Below are 20,780 nucleotides of genomic sequence, written 5' to 3'. Positions count from 1 at the left end.
GGCACGCGGGCGATGCAGCACGGCTCAGTGGAGCCCTGGAATAGGGGCCCACCCATGCTGAAGAGAATACTGCGATCGCCAGCGCCAAGAACGAAGACGACGGAGCTTTCGAATCCGCGAATCTCTTGCATGGATCAATAAAAGTTTTCACTCACTCCTCCATAAAAACGCAGCCGCCGCGGTCGGGTTCGAACCCGGGAACTCCGGATCAGTAGTCGAGCGCCCTAACCATTGAGCCACCGCGGCGGGTAAAAATCCAACTTTCAATTTTCTGTTCTCTCTTCTTTCCCTCCCTCCTTTATCTCTCCCTTTACGGTACGGTTCGGGTTTCCACCGAAATAGGTGAGACCTTTTACTGTGCCATTTCATTACCTCAAAAACCAAACAAAACAGGTGAGCCGACGGCGTTCCTACAACTTCATTGGCGTTGACAACTTTGCAAAGGCTGTCATTTTCATGAAAGGAAAGGCGCACAATCGACTCCGCTATTAAGTGGACACCTCAATCTCGCTTTCATATTCGTGGCGTTGGTGTCCAACTGCAAAAGCCTGCTTTGCGTTCCGCGCACTCTATAAGCAGTGCGGCCTCTCTGCCACTCTGGGAGGTGGCATGCAGTTAATGGTTGATCGCGAGAGATTAATCACCAAATGAACGCTGCGGTCTAGCTACAGCTGCAGTGCCGCATGTGAGCCACAACGCTGTCAGCGCTAATCTATTGAGGCCACATCTCTCTCACCACCGCCACATGTATGATAGCATGAATATGGCTCCCGCATATCCAGGGAGCCAGTTATGCGCCCTTCCTTTGCACAAATTCATAGCCATCTAGAACATTGTCCCTGAAAATCAGCGAAAAGCTTCTCCGCACGAGGCTACTCATCACGTGGCTTCACATCACCCCATACTTTTTTCTTAGCGTCAATGGTCACCTCAATGGTAACCCAATGTTAAAGGTCAAATAATGGTAATGGGTGATGGTCAGGAGTGAAGGGTTGGACATCGTAACTACAATACATGTGTTCATCCACGGCAGTCCTTAGTTGGGGTAAAGGTCGGTCAAAGTCGTTTCGCCGCCTTCCCGAAGTCTGGTTTACCTAACGTAGCGAAGCATTTTGCTTCAAAAGCACCGACACACGCTCCTCGGAACTTTTATAGCCTAGACATAATGCGAGATTGGACTAAGGACGAATGCTTTCGGTAAGATTCTTGGAAACGCGCTGCGCGACATCCCTAGGGATGATGCGTCGATGCAGCTTCCTTTGGAAGGGTGAAGCTCCCCCCCCCCCCAAAAAAAAAAGCTGTGTCGAGGCGCCCTTTCCTCATACCCGTGTCCAATTATTTCACAAACAATTAGGCGCTTGCTATAACCCTACCGTAACACACACATTCGTGCTTCCGTCACGCGGGGCGTCATCCCTGCGTTGATGATTTCACGATAATAAGATAACTGGCTGTTTCCATTGCGTAAGCAGAAATGGCCATATGCTTTTCGAACAGGACGCTACTGACATACCAAGGGACGCCGGGCGAGAAAAGCCTTCCCATATCGTTGAACCTACACGACAGGCAGCGCCGTGCGGTCAAGGTATTACCGTGTCCTTGATGACCCAAAGAGTAAAAGAATCTAGGACACTCTGGCAGAATATCGTAGAAGGCAACTTACCGCGACGGCAGCTTGGGCGTCCCTGGGCGATGTAGTCACTGCTTCCCGTCGAATAAGTCCGCTCTCTTTTCACCGTAACGGCCAATCCCTCGGCACTGCTGTAATTGCTACAAGTCACTTCCTTTTCCATCTCTAATGCAGCAAAGATGCGTATAAGGAGAGTTTCCAGAACAGGGAACAAATAGGGAGCAGTCCAGACAGTGCGAACGCACAGGTCGAAATGGCGAAGGTCTTACGAAAAGCTGGTACCCGCGTCTCCTCACTCCCAGCTCTCCTCTATTGAGTGCTTCGTCGCTTCCTTATAAGGCCTGCGCATGTCCCCATCTCGACAATGACGTGAGTGAGAAGAAGGGAGAGATGGGCGGGGCGAGCGCAATGAACGCGAACTGAAACGCCAGTGTCAACGCGAACAACTCGAAACGGAACGCCGCTTCGGAATACAGTGGCATGTCGCGGCTCACATTGTCAGCGCGCGTCATTTTGGACTGTGTTTGCGTTGTTTCTGAACAGTGCTGCACAGAAGTTTGCGAGCGAGTTAGTTTACAATGCCTGGGTGGTGCTCTGTACGAAACTGTCAGTCTAACTACGCCAATGAGCCCAGAGACGCGTGTGATGATTCCTGTAGGAACCGGCTCAAAACGCTGTGGCAGAAACGCGACACTGAAGCTATAAGACGACGGTTATCATTGTGCTCATTGGCGTTGCCGTTCACAATGCTTAAGACTCCAAGCAGCAGTGGTGTATGGATATAATAATAATAAAAACGAAATATAAAATTTGTGCTAGTCCCGGCAACTGCGATCGGTACTGAAGCATCTGAGCTGCGGAAGAGGAAATAAAGAATAGCAGGCAGAATGGAGAAATGAAATGAAAAAGGCGAGGAGGCAGGAAGAGAGGATAGGGAAGACTCCAATGATTTAAAAGGAAGGACTCATAACTGGCTCTCTGGGTCAGTGGACGAATCGCGCTTTGAGGTACACGGAGATGATGAGATAGAGATAGACAGACAGACAAAGAACTTTATTGTGTGTGTGTGAGCGAGAGAGATGTGGGCTGCATGCATTAGCGCTGTCAACGTTGTGGCAGACACGCGGCACTACAGCAACAGGCTGCAGCGTTCACTTGGTTGTGACAAGAGCCACAGAAGTCGGCGAACGCCACGGGCTCATGGCCACATGATGGGGCTATAACCCCACACCAACTGCTACCTTGGTCGACCAAAATAAAGTTTATCCTCCTCCTCTCTTCACTGAGTGGCCAACCTCTCGCGATCAACCATTAGCTGGTACTCGCCGCAGTAGCTCAGTGTACGGTAGGGCTCTCAGCTACTGATCTGCAGCACCCGGGTTCAAACCCGACCAAGGCGGCAGCGTTTTTTTCGATGGAGGCGAAACGCTAAGGCGCCCGTGTGCCGTGTGGTGTCAGTGCACGTTAAGGATCCTCAGGTGGTCGAAATTAGTCCGGAGCCCTCCACTACGGCACCTCTTTCTTCCTTTCTTCTTTTACTCCTTCCTTTATTTCTTCCTTTACAACGCGGTTTATGTGCCCGCCGAGATGCGAGACAGATACTGCGAATTTCCCGCCCCCCCCCCCCCAAAAAAAAAAGTTTTCAACTGCCACCTGCCAGTGGGGCAGTGTGCGCGCGCTGCCTAGTCAGTGTGGGGAACGCACTCAACAACGCAGACGTCAAGCCGCGTCTACTTGCCCGACGCACCACAGCTTTCGCTCTCCAACAAGGTTCTGGAGTAGTTAAACCGCAGGTAACTTTTTAAAATGAAAGCTTTACTACTCTGTTCCGTAGCTTGTTCGGCGTGTGTTTCATATAGCCTTGAACCAAGGATGGCCATGTGACGTCTCCGAGCCCCAGCTGAGTTTGAACCGATCAAGAGCGGAAGCTTCGAAAGCAAAGGGAAGACGCATAATACACCCCAGGTGCGTTACGGAAGAGTAGCGTCAAATGTGCGTCGCATGCGTTCGCATTTACAAAGTTGGTATAGAAACGCGGCACTGAAGCTATAGGCCGTCGGCATTTATTGTGTTCATTCGCGTTGACGTTGACAACGTTCTAGAGTGATTTTCATGAAAGGAAGGGGATCATAACTGGCTCCCTGGGCCAGTCCACGAAAAAATTTAAAATTGTTTTTCGGGTTCTAACCCGACCGCGGCGGCTGTGTTTCGATGGAGGCGGAACGCTAACGTGCCCGTGTGCTGTGCGATGTTAGTGCCCGTTCAAGACACACAGGTGATCGAAATTATTCCGGAAATTATCAAATCTATCGATACGATCGATAGAGAGATGCCAAAGGAAAGATTTTCGCTACTTATGAAAAGAATGAACCATCACCTTCAATATTTCCTTAACAGTATCTCGCAATTTTTCAATTTTCATTATTTTTGTCCGAGAATGTTCTTGTGACGATTAGGTGAATTAGTAAGGAATGAAATTGCGTACGAATGCCCATATTGAGCCACAGTTTAGAGCATAGCTACGAATAATCGGTTATCATTCAACACGTTTTGAGAGTCGAAAAATAATTGTCTTGTAGCCTAAATAAGTTCCATATAGAAAAAAACTCCTTCGCTGCCAATCATGCGATTGTAGTTCCCGTATTAAATAACTGGTTTAAGTGACCTGCCCCTGTCATATACTTGGCTGTGTTAGCTGTTTGATGCGTTATTATATATATTGGTGTCAATCGCTGCTCCCTCTTACACAGCTTTGTTCATGCTTATGTTGCAGCTTTGTGAGCACCACTTCCGTGTAAGTGACCGTATCCACGACAATCTACACCGCCAGCATTACAAGGAAGGTAACCGAGGTGCCGGTCAAGCTGAAAAAATTGAAGCCCGGTGTGGTCCCGAGCGTCTCTCCGAATTGCCCAGCTTACCTATCTTCTCAAGAAACGCTAGTTCGCAATAGCCCAGAAGAAAAGCGCACTCGACTTAACGGTGAAGCTTAAGCGTCCTCCAGTTTTTAAAGCGAAAGCATTACTACGCCAGCCAGGCAGCCATTTCGGCTTGTCGCGCACTTCAGCGGTATGTCGTTTGCCGTGGTTTACAAACGACCTTCAGCCGCCGTTGCCGAGCAACGGCGCAGCCGCGCTCCAACAGATGGCGCCACCGTCGACGCCGCTGCTGTCGTCACTGGCTCCGCCAGATGTGCTCCGCTGAGGTAGAGGTAGAGGAGGTGTCGCCTCGCGCTGGCTATATATATATATATATATATATATATATATATATATATATATATATATATATATATATATATATATATATATATATATATATATATATATATGCGCGCTTCGCCTCAGTGTATTGCAGTCGTTATGGAGAGCGCGAGAGACGCAACAACAGAATGAAGCGAGGAAGAGACAACGCGCTCAAGAGACGCCAGAAGAACGCGCCGCACGAGTCGAGAAGCGTCGTAACGAAGATGCGTCTAGAAGAAGTCGTGCCACGTCCCGGAGTAACTCTCCAACTGCCGAAGGGACCGGTTTAAGTTCTCGAGAGCGTCGGAATGAGACACTGTGTAGGTGACGTGCCGAGAACGAAGCTTTCGCAATTCAACTAGGGTTAACCAGAGCTAAACCACAGCCAATTTTTTCACTCCAACTTGCCTCCCCACCCCATACGGCACGGCTCGTGTGTCCACCGAGATCTAAGAGAATTAGTGCATTTCCTTTCCTCAAAAAGCATTTTTAAATTTTCGTTTTCTTGAGCCAATGGTGAAGGGCAGGAAATTCAAAAATTGGAGGGGACGCAATCTCAGCTTAACGGCATGACGCGAAAGCGTTTACGACTTGGTATAAAATATGCGGAAATGGACATTTCCTCTTTACACTGATAGATCCCTGGGAGTCCCCACACTACTGATGGTGCCGTGGTGTAGCGGCTGCGCAGTGCGCCACAGGACGTGTTTTGGTGCCAAATAAACGAACAAAATTTCTAGAACGCACCCCAAGCTTTCTTTCAATGGTTGTGCATTCGCCGTCTCTGTAATGAAGCTTATATCGCCCTGAGGCTGGTTTTATTAAGAGTGGGCTGGTCATGATACTAGTCTTCGTTGCCTGTAACATTTGTACTGTAGTGTTTGAAAGCGTTCCTGAGTGTATACCTTTTTTTCTGACAACAAATCATAACGAGGACATCTTTATGCATGTTATGTAAATAGACATTGGTTGACACTAGCAGCTAAGGTGGATATCAGGCTGAAAATCTTTTAGGTCACTAGAGTGTTGTTATTCATTGGCCCCCTCCTTTTTAATTAAAGATTAGTGCTTTGGCTCAACTTGTGAAGGCTGGTATCTTGGAATGTCACTTAGTGTGCTGAAGCCTTCGTGGCAGAAAATTCAAAAGAATAAAGCAGCAGGCCAGATCTGCCCAGACAATGTAGTGTTGCTGCTGAGTTGCGGCTTGAATGAATTCGCGGCTTTATTGGCTGCCTTTTCTGCCATTGCGCAATTTTTTGTAATGGAAACCTCATCGACTGTGTGCTCATTTGGCAGATGAGTGGCAAGTTTAGTGGAATGTGTGAGTGATGCGTGCCTGTGCTTTCAAGAAGCATGTATATCTTGTGCGATTAAAGGAATATAAATGCACTTTGTCACGACGTTTACTCACTATCTCTCCGTGGCGGGGCTAAGCGAGCTTTGTCACTACTCTCTCATGCGGAGTATTCTTGGTGAACGTTCCGCGCTTTCACCGTAAGGGCGCTCACAACACTGCTCACATGACCGCCGATTATCGTGCTATCTTTTTTTAATAAAACTGAAATTCTAGGTCCCGCTGTCAACTGTCAATGCGGCAATTTCTACCAACGAGCATTTGTACAACAGGCCGGAAATATTTCCTTGTGCTTTCAACACCCGACGAAGTGGTAGCTACGGACATATCGCAGTTATGACTCAGCAATGACATTGGCTATAGTGAGAGTGAAGCTACTGCACTCTTGCGATTCGTGTTCTTTAATGTATCGCGTCATACAGCGATGCCATTTGAATGTGAAGTCCATTAGATAGTGCACTCTCCACAGGCGCCTTAAAAAGTTTCCATTACATGAGTCGGGTGTTCGGTGGCACCTTGAGTAAAGCATGCTCAAGAAGGCACCCAGGTGTTCCTGGGAGAGGGCGCTAGCTTGCCTCCGGTGCCTTCTCGCGAGACTGTAGCAGCTTCGTGGGCGCCATTGTGCAGTAGCGGCTGCCGCAGTGATAAAGTGGCAGGTGACGACATTCAGCAGCGTCTTGGCTCCCAAGGCCAAATTCTCACAGCCGTTTTTTCCCTTCCTCCGTCACCCCTGTCGCCGCCGGAGCCGACGGAGGGGGATGAATTTGATCCGGTTTCGCCCCAAATCAGGCGGCCGGAGCCGCTGGGCCCTAGCTGCTCTACGTTTCCGTAGAGCGGCGGCGAAGGAGCCCCGCCCCACAAAAAACGTGCCAGTCACAGCGCGAGCTCGTCTCACGTGACCCACGGCTTGCTTGCTGCGAGCGAGAGATGGCGCTGGCGAGCGTCGCGGCTTCGGCGGCGGCGAGCCGGTGCGTGGGTGCGCGGGCTCCCAGTACCCGGCCAAGCAAGCCAACGCCTCCGGGACATGAACGCTTGAGTTCAGTGGGGCCGCGCGGGTGCCCGAGGACCGGCGCGTCCTAAACTCCCCTGTGTCTAATAAAGTTTCCACCGCCACCACCAGGCGCAAGAAAAGAAGCCCCCCCCCCCCCTTTTTTTCTTTTCTCCGTCGTTAGATGCACGTGTCTTGCGCCACGAGAAGCGTCAGCTGCCAAGAAACAGAGCCGATGACGGTTTTATTTCATTTGGCAATATACGAGGCGTTCCAGGTAAACGAGTCTCCGATGAGTTTAGCGTTTGCATTGGGCGCGGGATATACGATAAGCGAATTACCATCTGTGGCGCTCAAGTAGCACCACTGTTGTGTATTTGGATTATTTGGATTTCTTGCGCTATCTTTAAGAGCTTGAAGAAACTTGTTTCTTGGCGCACCCTGACGTTTACTCTTGCGAGCGCGTACTTATCTCTAAAAACAAGGATTGGCGCTGACATCTTTAAGAGCTTGAAGAAACTTGTTTCTTGGCGCACCCTGACGTTTACTCTTGCGAGCGCGTACTTATCTCTAAAAACAAGGATTGGCGCTGACAGACTGAGGGACTTGTTGGCTGTAACACCTGGACCTTGGATAGTCACTGGTGACTTTAATACGCATCACACCATGTGGGGAGGCACCCGGATGAATTCGAAGGGAAGAAGTCTTGTCTGTTTCGCCTGTGACCACGACCTACATTGCCTTAACGACGGTTCTCCAACGTACATTCGCGGGCTCTCTTACAGCACTTGTCTGGACTTGGAGTTTGTGTCTCGGTGTCTTGCGAGACGTCCGGTGGTTTGCCGACGCAGAAATGCATGGAAGTGACCACATTTTCACTTATATTATTGTTCCTGGTCTCGCTGGATGAAGATCTGCCGAACGGTTCCAACGAATAAACTGATCTATGTTTAAAACCTTTATGGAAGAAGCCTACAGAGAAGATATTACAACATGCATTGAAGAGTGCATCAAGGAGGCTGTGGAACAAGCGAGATGCTTCTTCGCTTCAATGCCAAAGTTCACAGACTTCGATGAGGAGCTGCAGCACATCCGGTCAGTTCGACGAAGAGCAGAGAGTAGATAGAGGCGCACAAAGTCGCTGCACGATTTAAGGGATGCAAGGCACACACAGACGAAAATCCAGCGCAGAACTCAAATCCTGCAGGCTGACCGTTGGAAGGCATTCTGTGAAACACTGGATCCTCGAAAGCCTATCTCACGCATCTGGAGTGCGGTGCGTGGCTTGCGAACATTTCCTCAGCAGCTCCAACGATTGAAGTCTCTCGCACTTCATCAAGGACGTAGCGAAGCGGAGATTGGTAAAGATTTTGCGCAAGGATAGCAGGTCCCAAGAACCAATCCACAACTCTGAATTGCTTCGAAGTGCCTAGATCTAGGGATTCGCGAAAGGGCCTTCTTTTCTCCATGGAAGAACTAGACGCCGCCATGGCCGGTTGCAAATGGTCTTCATCGCCGGGGCCCGATGGAGTAACATACTCTGCACTTGAAAACCTTGGTCATAAGGCTCGACGTGTTCTTTTAGACCACTTCAACTTCTGATGGTGTGCGGGTACAGTTCCGGACGCGTGGAAACCAAGTCGGCTGGTTCCATTCCTTAAACCTGGAAAATCGCCGCTTGACCTAGCATCGTACCGTTCAATCGAATCGGCTAGTTACGTGGGCAAACTGATGGAAAGGATGGTACTTACGCGAATTGAGTGGTATCTGGAGCGCTATCAAATATACCCATATATAATGTCCGCGTCTTGGCGGGGACGTTTGTCTATTGATAGCGAGATTGACCTGATGTCATCAGTTCAACATCAGAACCACCTGAAGCGCATCACCGCGGCGTTGTCTCTGATGAGTGACGTTATCATACGCCCCTTTAACATGCAAACTATAATGAACTCTCTGGAAGCTGCAGAACTTGGTAGTCGCACGTTTTGCTGGATACGCAGTCATATATCCAACAGATCACTTTTTATGCAGACTGAGGAAGGACCAACAACTTCACATTACACTTCCCGTGGGGTCCCACAGAGTGGTGTACTCAGCCCAACGCTTACAAATCTTTCGCTTATCGGCCTTGTCGATGTACTTCCACAGTCGGCAAAAGTCTCAGGCTATGCAGACGATATTTGTATCTGGGCATCAGGAGTTACGCGACCACAAGTTCGAGCAAGGCTTCAAAAGGCGGCAAGCATTCTTGCGGCCTACCTCTGCCTGCAAGGCCTGGAAATTTCTGCTGAAAAGTGTTCCGTTGTTACATTTACACGCAATAGCATGTAACATTACCGCGTACGCATAAATGGGTCAACAATACCTTACGAAAGAAGCCATCGCTTTCTTGGAGTATTCATCGATCGTAATCTAACATGGAGTCCACATGTGTCGTACATGAAAAGGAGACTGACATCGATCGTTCACGTTCTCTCTTTTCTCGGAGGGAAGTCGTGGGGAGCATCAGTGCAGTCAATGGTCCAGCTGTAGACCGCATTATTCATGGGATTCCTTCGGTACAGTATCCCTGCGCTAGGAAACTGGAGGAAAACGAACATACGGTGTCTGAAAAGTGTTCAGGCTCAAGCTCTGCGGACGTGCCTAGTACTACCAAAATGCGCGTCTACAGCCGCAGCAGTACTAATTTCTCAGGAGAATCCAGTGACTTCCTATGTCACAATCGAAGCCTTGAGAGCGCATATTCGTGACCTGTCTCGGATTCCTGCACAGCATCTTGCTAGTCTTCCTGCTAACCGGACGAGTACATTGTTTGCGAAAATTATTGATGTCCATCGCCGCTTCCTACCAACCGAATTTGCACCATCGTCTGGACCGTCTTCTCAATTATTGAGTTTGCACCAACGTCGTGTGCTTCCTTTTATAACGGGCATCAAAAAGAAGGCTGATTTATCGTCGACAGCACTAAAATAGACAACTCTAGAATATTCGCATGGGAAACACGGACAGCGACTGCACGTATACACCGATGGCTCAGTGACCCCTTCCAGTTCCACGGGCTCCGTAGTCATCCCCGTAAGGGCCATAGTTTGAAAATATCACATCGGACTTCATCGACTGGTGCAGAACTTACTGCTATTCGTTTTCGCCATTGAGCATATAAGTGAAGAAACACCCCAGCAGTGGTCGGTTTTCACTGATTCAAAGGCAGCCCTCCAAGCGTTACAATCTGCTCTTCGTCATTGGTCCCATGAACAGCTTGTCGCGGAAATCCGAGAGCTCCACTACACAGCCATCAACAAAGGGCATGATATTGTTTACCAATAGCTGCCAGGACACAACGGCATCGCAGGCAGCCACCGCGCGGTCGAGGCCGCGAGAACACCTTACCTTGAGGGCGATTGTGTGTCCATACCCATCTCGAGAGTCGACGCAGGAGGTAGGCTCAGACCACTGTTGTGGGACATCACGCTTGCCGCGTGCAATTCCGCCCAATTCTCGCATTCCCGTTTAAAAACCTTGGGCCCAGATATGAAGCTTCGGCTCTCATCCGGCCTACCACGACGTGAAGCAACTTAGTTGTGTTGCCTGTGGCTGCGTGTAGCTTTTACCAAGCATTACTCCTTAATATGTATGGCTGACAGCACTGCATTTGCCATCTGCGGGTGTGATGAGACTTTAGACCACATTTTTTGTGAGTGCACAGGAGCATCTAGACCTGTGACCACTGGCGGAAACGAGATCCTCGGCCACTGGCCGCGGTGATCGTCGGCGGTGAAGGCCCCCAAGGCACTGCTCCGCTTTTTGAGGACTTCTGGCCTGCTCGATAGGCTGTGAGTTTACTGAGCGCTGTGACTGCATAGTGACTTTATTTTCTGGAACTTTCTTTCCTCATTCATCTTTTTCTCCCCTCACCCCTTTCCCCTCGTGCAGGGTAGCAAACCGGCTATTCTTCTGGTTACCCTCCCTATCTTTCCTCCTCCTCCTCCTCCTAGACCCAACTTTTTCGAAGTACTGTAAATTTTGTGAGTTGTGGGCAGACGCATACCATATGGTATGGGCCTGTCAAAAAAATCCGCAAATATGGGAGGAAATCAGCCAACAAGAGAGGGCTGGGAGGCGACCTTGTCCGGCTGCTTGGACCTGGAGTCCCAGAGGGCTCTGGTTCAAAGAGCGCAGGCAGCGGCTAGCGCCAATGGTGTCCCGGAATGAGGACTACCACCCAGGCAATGCATAGTGCGGTGGAAACCTCCACTCTCCTCTAAAACCCGCTCAGTGCATCCAATAAAGCTTTACCACCACCACCACCACCTGGGGACCTTTAACGTGCTCTAACATCACACAGCACACGGGCGCATTTTGCGTTTCGCCTCCATGGAAACGCGGCCGCCGCAGTCGGGTTGGAAGGCGAGTACTCGGGCTGAGTAGACGAGAGCCTTAACTACTGAGCCACCGCGGCGGGTCCGTTTTCAGATTGGAGGTTCGGCATTGGAGACAGTATCAGATGTGACCGGCCAACTAACTCTTCTTCACGATTTCTTGTTTGCGGTCTTTGAGCATGCAAATACTGGAGATATTTTCCTCAGGGGCACAATATTGTGGCGCAAGGAGTCCTACACAAGGCTAATTATTAACAATGAGCTAACCAAACATATACCACATAAATTATCTATTCGCCTAGGGTGTTTACTATCCCCTCCATTGTTTGCGCTATATTCTGAACCCCTTTGCTTTAGTATTATTAAGAGCGCAACAATCCGTGTCTTCTCCCTGGCACAATGTGAAGTTAATATTTTAGCCTGACTTATGCTGACGATGTCGCCCTCTAGTGCTCTGTCAGAAAGAGTTCACTTTAGGTATTACATTTGACTGAACAGTTTTGGGAGGTGTGAGGAGCGGATCTTAAGATAAATCCAAGAAATTTTGGTTGGGTCATCGAGGTACGAGGTCAAGTCATTTTGGTGGCATTTGCTGGGACTGCGGCGCTCTTTTGTACCTATGGGTTCCTTGCACCAAATTTCAAACAGTGGAGCGTATTGTGATCAACAGATTTTGTCCATGGGGCTACGTCCCCAGGCTTGAATGGGGGGGGGGGGGACTGTCCGTGTTTGCCTGTGCAGCAGGTTCTTCATTGTGCGAGGAAGAAAGTGGAGGATGGAGGCTGACGGAAGAGGCTTTATTAATCGTTAATCAGCTTGTTTTGCGTTTTTTCTTTCTCCAATCGGAAAACCATCCTTTTTTATTTTTAGTAGCTGAGCTTATTAGGCGTATTAGTGCTCATTTGCCTTTCCTATTCACACCGAATGGAAACACTCGTGAGCAGGCCTATATGGGAATTCCTTGTAAGGAATTTGCGGACACCTGGAATTTCCTGACTCTTAGACTACCTGTAGAGCCTCACCAGAAGGCAGATGACTCAGGAACTTAGAGTAACTGTAACCTGTACTGTTTTATCGGCACTTTTTTTCTGGAGTTCTTTTACACCAGTGCTTTAAAACGTGTTAAGCGAATGTGCATTCCTTCTGCTGCAAAAACGTTCTTCCAACTGCAGACAGCAACGTGCTTGTCAAGGCTTGGCTGCATGCTATGGAGAGGTTTGTGCCATGAACGGTGAATTGCCACCTACGCAATGCGTCAGAGACTACTGACCATTGTTTTAAATCTGTGCAATGATGCTATGCTTTTTTGGTACATTTTACAGCGACCTCTTATGAACGCTATTGAAATAATACTACAGTATCTGTTTTTTGCCTGTGGAGAAAAACTTTGTTGCCCATGCTGATCTCTTTATGTTGCTGGGACTATTTATATAGTCTCTGGAAGAGCCGTATGATGGAGCGCCACGCCGAATCACTGTAGTCACCGAAATCTTTGTTCCGTAAGCAGTGCGCTTTGTTGCGTGGAGTATATGTTGCGCTAGAAGAGCCGCCTGGCTGTCTCCCCTATCTGGATACGTGTGTGCCTCCCAGAATTTTGATGCTTGGGAAGACGGGGACGTGCAGGGGTATGGTGGGCTCGTATTACATAGCCTTATTATAGCGTATTACATAGTCGTATTACGAGCATACTCCGATTTTCTTTTTCGGTGGAATTTCCGTGCAATAAAAAAAAAATAACTGCGCCGATAGCGCAGATGGGAGGGGAAGAAGAAAGGAGGACGCAGGACGACGATGGGTCCTCGCGCCGCTCTAGATGGCCGGGCACTATTGTGCTTCGTCGACCCCTTGGGCCCAGGCCACTGTCAGAAGCTGTATATCAGCTGCGCAGAGCAGCTTCCCGTCGCTCCTGATGTGCAGACCCTTGCCACGGGGGCTTGAGTTTGTTTGGGCGGTTCAGAAAGATGTGATTAAAGCCGGCTCGGGTGCTAGGAAACAAGTGGCAGTGAGGAGAGGTTCACTGCGGGTTATAATTCAAATAAGGAAAGGGGGTTGTGACTGTGGCCGTTTGAAGGCTGCGCCAGAAAGCTTGGTCGCTTTTTGGAAAAGATTTATGCGGTGGAGGGTAGATTTGGCAGGAATTTCAAAGAGGATCAGGTCGTGATAGTTGAGAAGCCGATACCTGGCACTCCAAGACAAATGGAGGTCGCTCGCAGTCCGGTTGACGAGTGCTCGGGATTGGGTGTAAGCTGCCTTGTTGAAGGATGTTCGCTGTGGGCAGGGTGGAGGGGTAGGGGGAATGATGCAAAGAAGTTTGCAGCCAGGGAGTGGGTTTTGCAATTGGCATAGCTACTAACTGCTGTTTTGGAATGTGAAATATAAAGTCATCGGAGGAGTGTGCGATAGCTAAGGCAATTACTGCCTCTTCCACTTCCAGGCAATCTTGCCGCCTGTACATGCAAATGCAAACACTCATGATTTTTTCGATCCCCTACTTCCTCCCGGGTCTGCGTACCCGAGTTGGGAAGGTAGGGGTGCCTGCTATATCGGTAGACATTGAACTTCCTCTCTCTATCTTGTAATTTTTTCTTTAAAATGCGAACGCATTGCTTGCTTCATGAGTGGCCTGTACAGGGCCAATCGGCAGAGCGTATCACCAGAGCGTGTCCTCAAGAACTGTCAATCATCCATTATAGGGGTAATTAATAGATGAGAAGAATATTTAGGTAACTAGCATGAAATAAAAATTAAGCCATTAAAATGGCTGATCAGTTGATGAATTGGGGTGAAGCAATTATTCTCTTGAAAGTTATTGTGAACGTATCGCGGCTGCCACTGATCCGGATAAATTTTACTGATGTCTGCTATTTTATCGCTTCTTAAATTTTTGCGTTGTTTCATATAAATACATTGGGTATATCTGCCTTTTAGTTTTATTAATGATGATGCAAATTGTTTCACTTTAACGTTGTGGTTTCAATGAATTTGTATAGGTTGTAGTCCAGGAAATAATTTTTCCCAGTGTGCTGCTCTCTTCATTTTTTGTTTATTTCGTTTTTATTACTGCCATGTACTTAATTCCAATGTCCCATAATAACTTTGTTTTTCTCGTCTGTTTGTTTTTAAATTTGGTTTCGATCTATTTCCTTTACCTGTCTATGTAATATAGCCTCAGCCGTGAGGGCCTTTAGAGGTATTTTTTAAATAAATAAAAAAATAAATAAGATAAGTTAGTTCTCAAATTAGTCACTAATTTTATGAGATCGATGATTTACGTAATCATTGAATTAGTTTCAATCACGTTCAGTTAAATATACTGACAGAATAAACTAGTTAATTACTCCACAATCTGATAAGAAAGTTAATTCAGCCGTTTAAATATTTTATAACTGAATAAAATTGTTAATTGAATTAGATTACATTCATTTGTTCATTTCATCATGAAGAGTTCGTATCTGTGCTTCAAGTCCACGGCATAGCCATAAAGAAACAAAAACACAGCACCATAATGGGCAACAGTGAGAGAAGTGCTTTCGCATCACTGCACATAAGCAGACAAGTTCGCCCCCGGAAATTTTTCCTTTATTACATAATTTTGGTATAGCAGGACATTTTTTCAAAAACAATAGGCAACATATTACAACAAAGAAAAACCAAAACAGCACTCAGAACACAACGTATGCCAGGTGTTACGAAAACAAATCGATTGAAAACCTGACGGCAAAGACCTCAACGACGCCTAGAACTCGCAGAGAAACAAGATGACAAACCGTGGCACCACAAGCGCGCACTTTCCAACCTGCAATGGTGTTCAAAGCCAGGATAGAAATTACCCTCGGCCCCTTTGTCTCTATCCACGCTCTGAACAGGCGGCAGGAACAAGTTCCTGCTCTCAAGCGACTAGCAAACAGCGTCAGAAATGCGGTGACGCGGGTGGACGAGGACGTGGGACTCGCTGGCAGCAGTCGGCGCCGACCTCTGGTGACTCTTAAGTCGGCCGCTCCAGCGCTGCGTAGCACTCGATGATGACCGCGCGAGGGTCGTCCGCGGAGCGCCTCGCATTCCGCACTACGTACGGCCTGCCATTCAGGCGAATCGCGTCCAACTCTACCCGTGGCATTCCCTGTTGTTGAGGGCGGTAACTGCGCAGCAGTGGCTGTTCATGCTCTGACAGCAGGTCCTCGTGCAGTAGTGACTGTCGATCCTGTTGTGACGACAGTCCCTGTGGTGAAGCCGGTCTCTCGCGTCGTGACGGAGGTTCCTGCCGACTCAGCGGTGATTCTCTTTGAGGCAACAGCTGTACGAAGCTGGCGTCCGTCGGTGTCCATTGCAATTCTGGCCCATGCCGCGCCGAGTGAATTGTGGTTTGCGGTCTTGGCGGAGATTGAGTGCCGTAGGGACGACCCGAATAAAAGTTGTCCTCGGAAAGTACATTCCCGACCCTGGCGTGTGGGTCCCAGCTGAGGCTGTAGTTGTCACCTGGCCCTGCGGTGTGGAAGGAGGTTGCGACAACGAGCTAAGTATAGAGGCTCAAGATGCTTTGTAGGATGGGATGGGATGTGATCGGATGGATGTTCAAGATGCATTATTTTATAAAAATCATATGTCGACACATCCTATTAGCATTAATGAACTTAGTAGTTAAGGAATTGTTTTCAATTACTGGCTATCAATTAAACGTCCTCAATGGTTACGATTATTGATTGCAATTATAGTACCCATTTTCTTGCTTTTTATTCTTGTTAATTAATCACATTTACTGCATTTACATCTCCTTTTACACCAATCACATATTCGTTTTAAAATTTGGCGCCAGGTCTGCTTTCCCATCTGCCTACTATATCACCGTCCAGCCTAACAAAATTTGGTTCTAACGCTTAATAACTGTATATCACTCAAACTTTTTCGCTTAATTATCACTCATGAAACACATTTCATGTCGTTTGAAACTTTAATTCAACTCATTTGCCTATTTTCGCACCCTTTTGCCGTCCACGGTACTTTTCCCATCCACTCACTATATCGACGTCCACGCTATTTCGTCGGTTTATCGACATTTTTGGCTCTAATTAACTATTCATCCTATCGACACAATTTTGTTTTCTCATCATCCTCACATCATGCTCTTTCGATTACAACCATTCGTTCGATCCTACCTATTCTAAGACCGTCACACCGTATGCGGATGCGTTTTGATGACATGACCTCACTGATACAGCCAATTTATGCATTTATAACGTACAAAACAACATACTGCATATTCCCTCTCAATAGCTTGCACCATGAGATAAGCTTTATTTTCGAGCAACATACTGTACATTCCTTCTCAAAAGCTTGCGCCACGAGATAAGCTTTATTTTCGGACAGTAACAATGTGAACATAAACGGCTCCTTTGAATACTTTTTCTTTCCTGACAACTGCGTTAGACTGGACAGCCTCAATAACGATGTGACACTAAGGTGACTGGCATGCTCGGAAGCACGCAGACACTGAGTTTTTCATCGTTCTCACTTCGAGACCACTGGCGTTCATCTCACGTACGCACTCTTTAATGTTCTTTTTATTTTATATCGATGGGAAATATATTGCTACAATCTTGGCACGTCACATTATAGGGCACGACGATATGACAGCTCGCCACATGCTTTCCACGGCCTTCAAGCCGAATAATTAAAATTCGCGGCGTAGTATTGCCAGAGATACACCCACACGGAAATGGGGCATTGTAAGGGTGCTTACTTCGGCGTCCGTATGGTGGCTGCATCTCTTGCTGAGCGTAGTCCTGCAACGATGGTACGTGCAGTGCGTAGAAACTTTCCGCGTTGCCATGAGGCCATCCCACAAACTGCCGCTGCGGTTGCAGCTGCGGCTGTGGCTGCGGAGCGTAGTCCTGCAACGATGGTACGTGCAGTGCGTAGAAACGTTCCGCGTTGCCATGAGGCCATCCCACAAACTGCCGCTGCGGTTGCAGCTGCGGCTGTGGCTGCGGCCCTGCCTGCGGCTGGTGCTGTTCTCTTGAACGGCCAACCACCAACGGAAGCGCCGTCTGTTGAGACGTGGCCCTGCCGAGCCGCGGTGGGGCGCTGCTGGGCCTTGGCGCAGGTTCCTGCACGCAGTGAACAGACGATGACACTCACTGGGGAAGCTACAAAAGGCGGCCTATATGGGTACACGCATGGTTGATCCCCTTTGAAACAGAGTGCACGGTGGCAGTTGCCACCATGCTTGGCTTTTTTCATTCACTTTTTCTTTATATTACTTAAACGGTGTTATAAATCGGTCTACATATTTTTCATTTTCTTCAATTACATTGTTAATAGTACCCTTCCGACGTTGTCAGCTGTCTGCTTTTGCGCCAATGATCTTCTGGTTGTCTTTTGCTAACTTTATTATAATGCAGAGCTTTAGCGCCACCAGCGGCGGCCAGAGACAACTGCCGACTACGCGCTTCAACGCCACCGCTGAACGGCCCCCTGGCGCTCAGCATAATGGGAAAATGATGAACGGGTTAGGGCAATGCCGTGGGGAGCAGATGAAGAATAATAAGCTCCTGGTTGTTGATGATTATTGCTGTGGTCTCCTTGTTATGTTAGAGTAACATAACGCAATATCAGTGGCGTATTATGTCATCGAAACTGGGCTACTGGAAAAGTTCTTTGCACCTGGCGTTTAGAAACAGGTTTTCAAAAACATTCAGGAGAAATAGCGCATAAAATCTGTTTTTTGAAAAGCAAGTAGGTGATGCGATGAAGCGGTCACAAAGTGACAGTATGATAAATGCTGTGAACTTCATAATTAATTAAAATTCCATGGGTGCACATAAGTCTGCCTAGGTGCTGTAATGCGAAATCATTTCTCTTACTCCTGCCGATTATGTTGCTGGGTGTGCGTTTCTTTATGCGTTGATCGTTTCTAAGTAGTGTTTTCGCTCTAACTTGGCTCAGTGGTTAAAGCGCTCGTATGCTGAGCCGGAGTACCCGGGTTCGAACTCGACCGCGGGAGCCGTGTTTCGACGGAGGCGAAACGCAAAAAGGCGCCCGCGGGCTGTGCGATGTCAGTGCACATTAAATGTCCCCAGTTGGTCGAAATTGTTCCAAAGACCTCCCCTACGGCGCATCTTTCTTCCTTTCCTCTTTCACTCTCTCCTTTACCACTTCTCTTATGACGCGGTTCGGGTGTTCACCGGGATATGTGAAACAATTACTGCGTTATTTCCATGCCTCAAAACCAATTTTCAATTTACCAAATCCAGACATCGATTTCATTACTAGAGCGTCTAGTAAGCACGCCAAAGTACTAATTAGTTTTTTTAAATTACCGAATGCAATATTAAATTCACAAAATCAATTATTTAACTATGAATGTGTCAAGTATTTACCAAACTGAACCAGTTAATTCATTCAGGTAATTAATGATTGTTTTAGACAATAATTCGGTTGACTTTATTGACTGGAACTGTTCGAATAATTTAGTAATCGACTAATTGATCGATTCGATTAAATCACTGATTAATTTGAACAGATGGGTTATTTCAACTTATTCGTAGAATAAATTAATTTGTAAATATGGCGAACGAATAATTTATGTTAATTACATATTTATTTCATCAACTATTCTAAAACTTACTCCAATAATGCATAAGAGAGAAGGTCGCATGGACACCCTCTGATGAAACGCTTTGTCGACAGGCTCTTATTGCAGGTCCTGTACGTGTCACTCATGAAACAAGAAATGCTTTTGCTTTAAAATCTATATTGTCACCACTGTTAGCGTGCATATGTCCACAGACAATATAGGGGCGCTTTTACTGATTGACTATTTCATTTCGTAGAATTCTCGTACCACGCGCGTGTTGCGAGACTTCGACGGCTTGGATTAATCAAGCTACAACATTGTCACACTCGAGGGAAAACTCCTCCCTGGCTCCCAATTTCGCAGCCGACAAGTAAAACACGAACATTATTCAATTTCGCAAGGCGCTCCGGGTAAGTCAGTAACTGTAATACCAATCAGCTCGAAAAGATGTGAACAGACGCCGTGCAAAGCGCCTTGTCGATGGAAATTCAGGAGGTAACTTTGAAGGCAATTTTAATGAAGGACAGGTCCATACTTGGATGAATCCCGTGAGTTTTCCCGGCTGTTCAGACGAGAACCACCATTACGGGTGAATATTATACCAAATTCAGCCCTATGACCAAGGCTGTCTTAAGCACTCCGAGAATAAAAGCACGTTTTCCGAGCTTAAACAACCATCTAGCAGCGCTTCATTTGCAAAGCCAGCAATTTCTGAATACATACCGATTTATACTGGGCAGGCTGAATGAGGAAACGTGAACACGTTTTTCAAGAAGAGTCGGGCATCACGTTCGACCATGTGGTACGAAATGATATGCAAATGAATGAACTGAAGCCACGAGGCTGCCGCGTGCGTCTGCTTCTGCAAACGAGTCGCGTGGTTCCGGCTTGCGTACAGTGGAAGAGTGAAGCGGTTTTCAGGGTGCCGATAGTAAGTACCTGCACCGGTAACGGACCTGGATATTTGACCGTTGGAGTATCTTTGACGCCGATGCACCTGCCCACCGGTGCCGGCTCTGCACGAGCTGGAGCCGAGTTCGAGACGGCGGTGTCCCTGTATTGTGGCGTCGGTGACACTGGATTACAACTCGAGGGAGACGACTTCGGCGTTGCCTGCGTCGACCGTGGCAGCAGTACCGGCAGAGGCGAGTTTGAGGTACTCGACTCTTCCTGGCTCTGCGATGAGACCATTGGCAGCTGTGACGCCCCCGTCGTGGGCACCGACGACATTTTGATGTCCCTTGGTGGCTCCAAGTTCGGCGGTGTCCTCGCTGAGGACGGCATCAGCCCCAGGTCGCCAGCTGAAGTTAATGCCTCTGTTGTCTCAAGTGGTTGGCCCTGCTCTTCTTTCTCGGGCATGATCCACACGCGAGGTCTGTATTTAGAAAACCATCAGGAGAAAAAAAAGGTTGTCAGGAGTTCGGACCCAAAGAAGCCCGGGGAAGAGATGACCGGTCCTGTTGTACTTTTGCCACCGCGTCTCAACAAAGATTCGAGCGCCTTTAATCTAAGGTGCCTTTCTCGCGTCTGACAGACTCTCCTCCTGAAGCTATATAGCGCGCAGATATGCACTTGCGAAGTCCGAGGGGAGCACTTGAAACGAGCGAC

General features: G+C 47.9%; 1 protein-coding gene across 1 annotated transcript; it reads right to left on the bottom strand.

Annotated features, from left to right (window-relative positions):
• Positions 1-15,584: 15,584 nt before the first annotated feature.
• Positions 15,585-20,531, bottom strand: LOC144128362 (uncharacterized). Its single transcript, XM_077661723.1, has 3 exons — positions 20,310-20,531; positions 17,337-17,703; positions 15,585-16,081 (listed from the first exon to the last, which is right to left on the bottom strand). The coding sequence occupies exons 1-3, from the start codon at positions 20,529-20,531 to the stop codon at positions 15,585-15,587; spliced, it is 1,086 nt and encodes a 361-aa protein (XP_077517849.1).
• Positions 20,532-20,780: the final 249 nt, after the last annotated feature.

The sequence above is a fragment of the Amblyomma americanum genome, chromosome 1 (assembly GCF_052857255.1).
Source record: "Amblyomma americanum isolate KBUSLIRL-KWMA chromosome 1, ASM5285725v1, whole genome shotgun sequence".
NCBI classification, from domain to species: Eukaryota; Metazoa; Arthropoda; class Arachnida; order Ixodida; family Ixodidae; genus Amblyomma; species Amblyomma americanum.
Note: the sequence above shows the minus strand (reverse complement) of the source record. Positions and strands in the feature narration are given on the sequence as shown.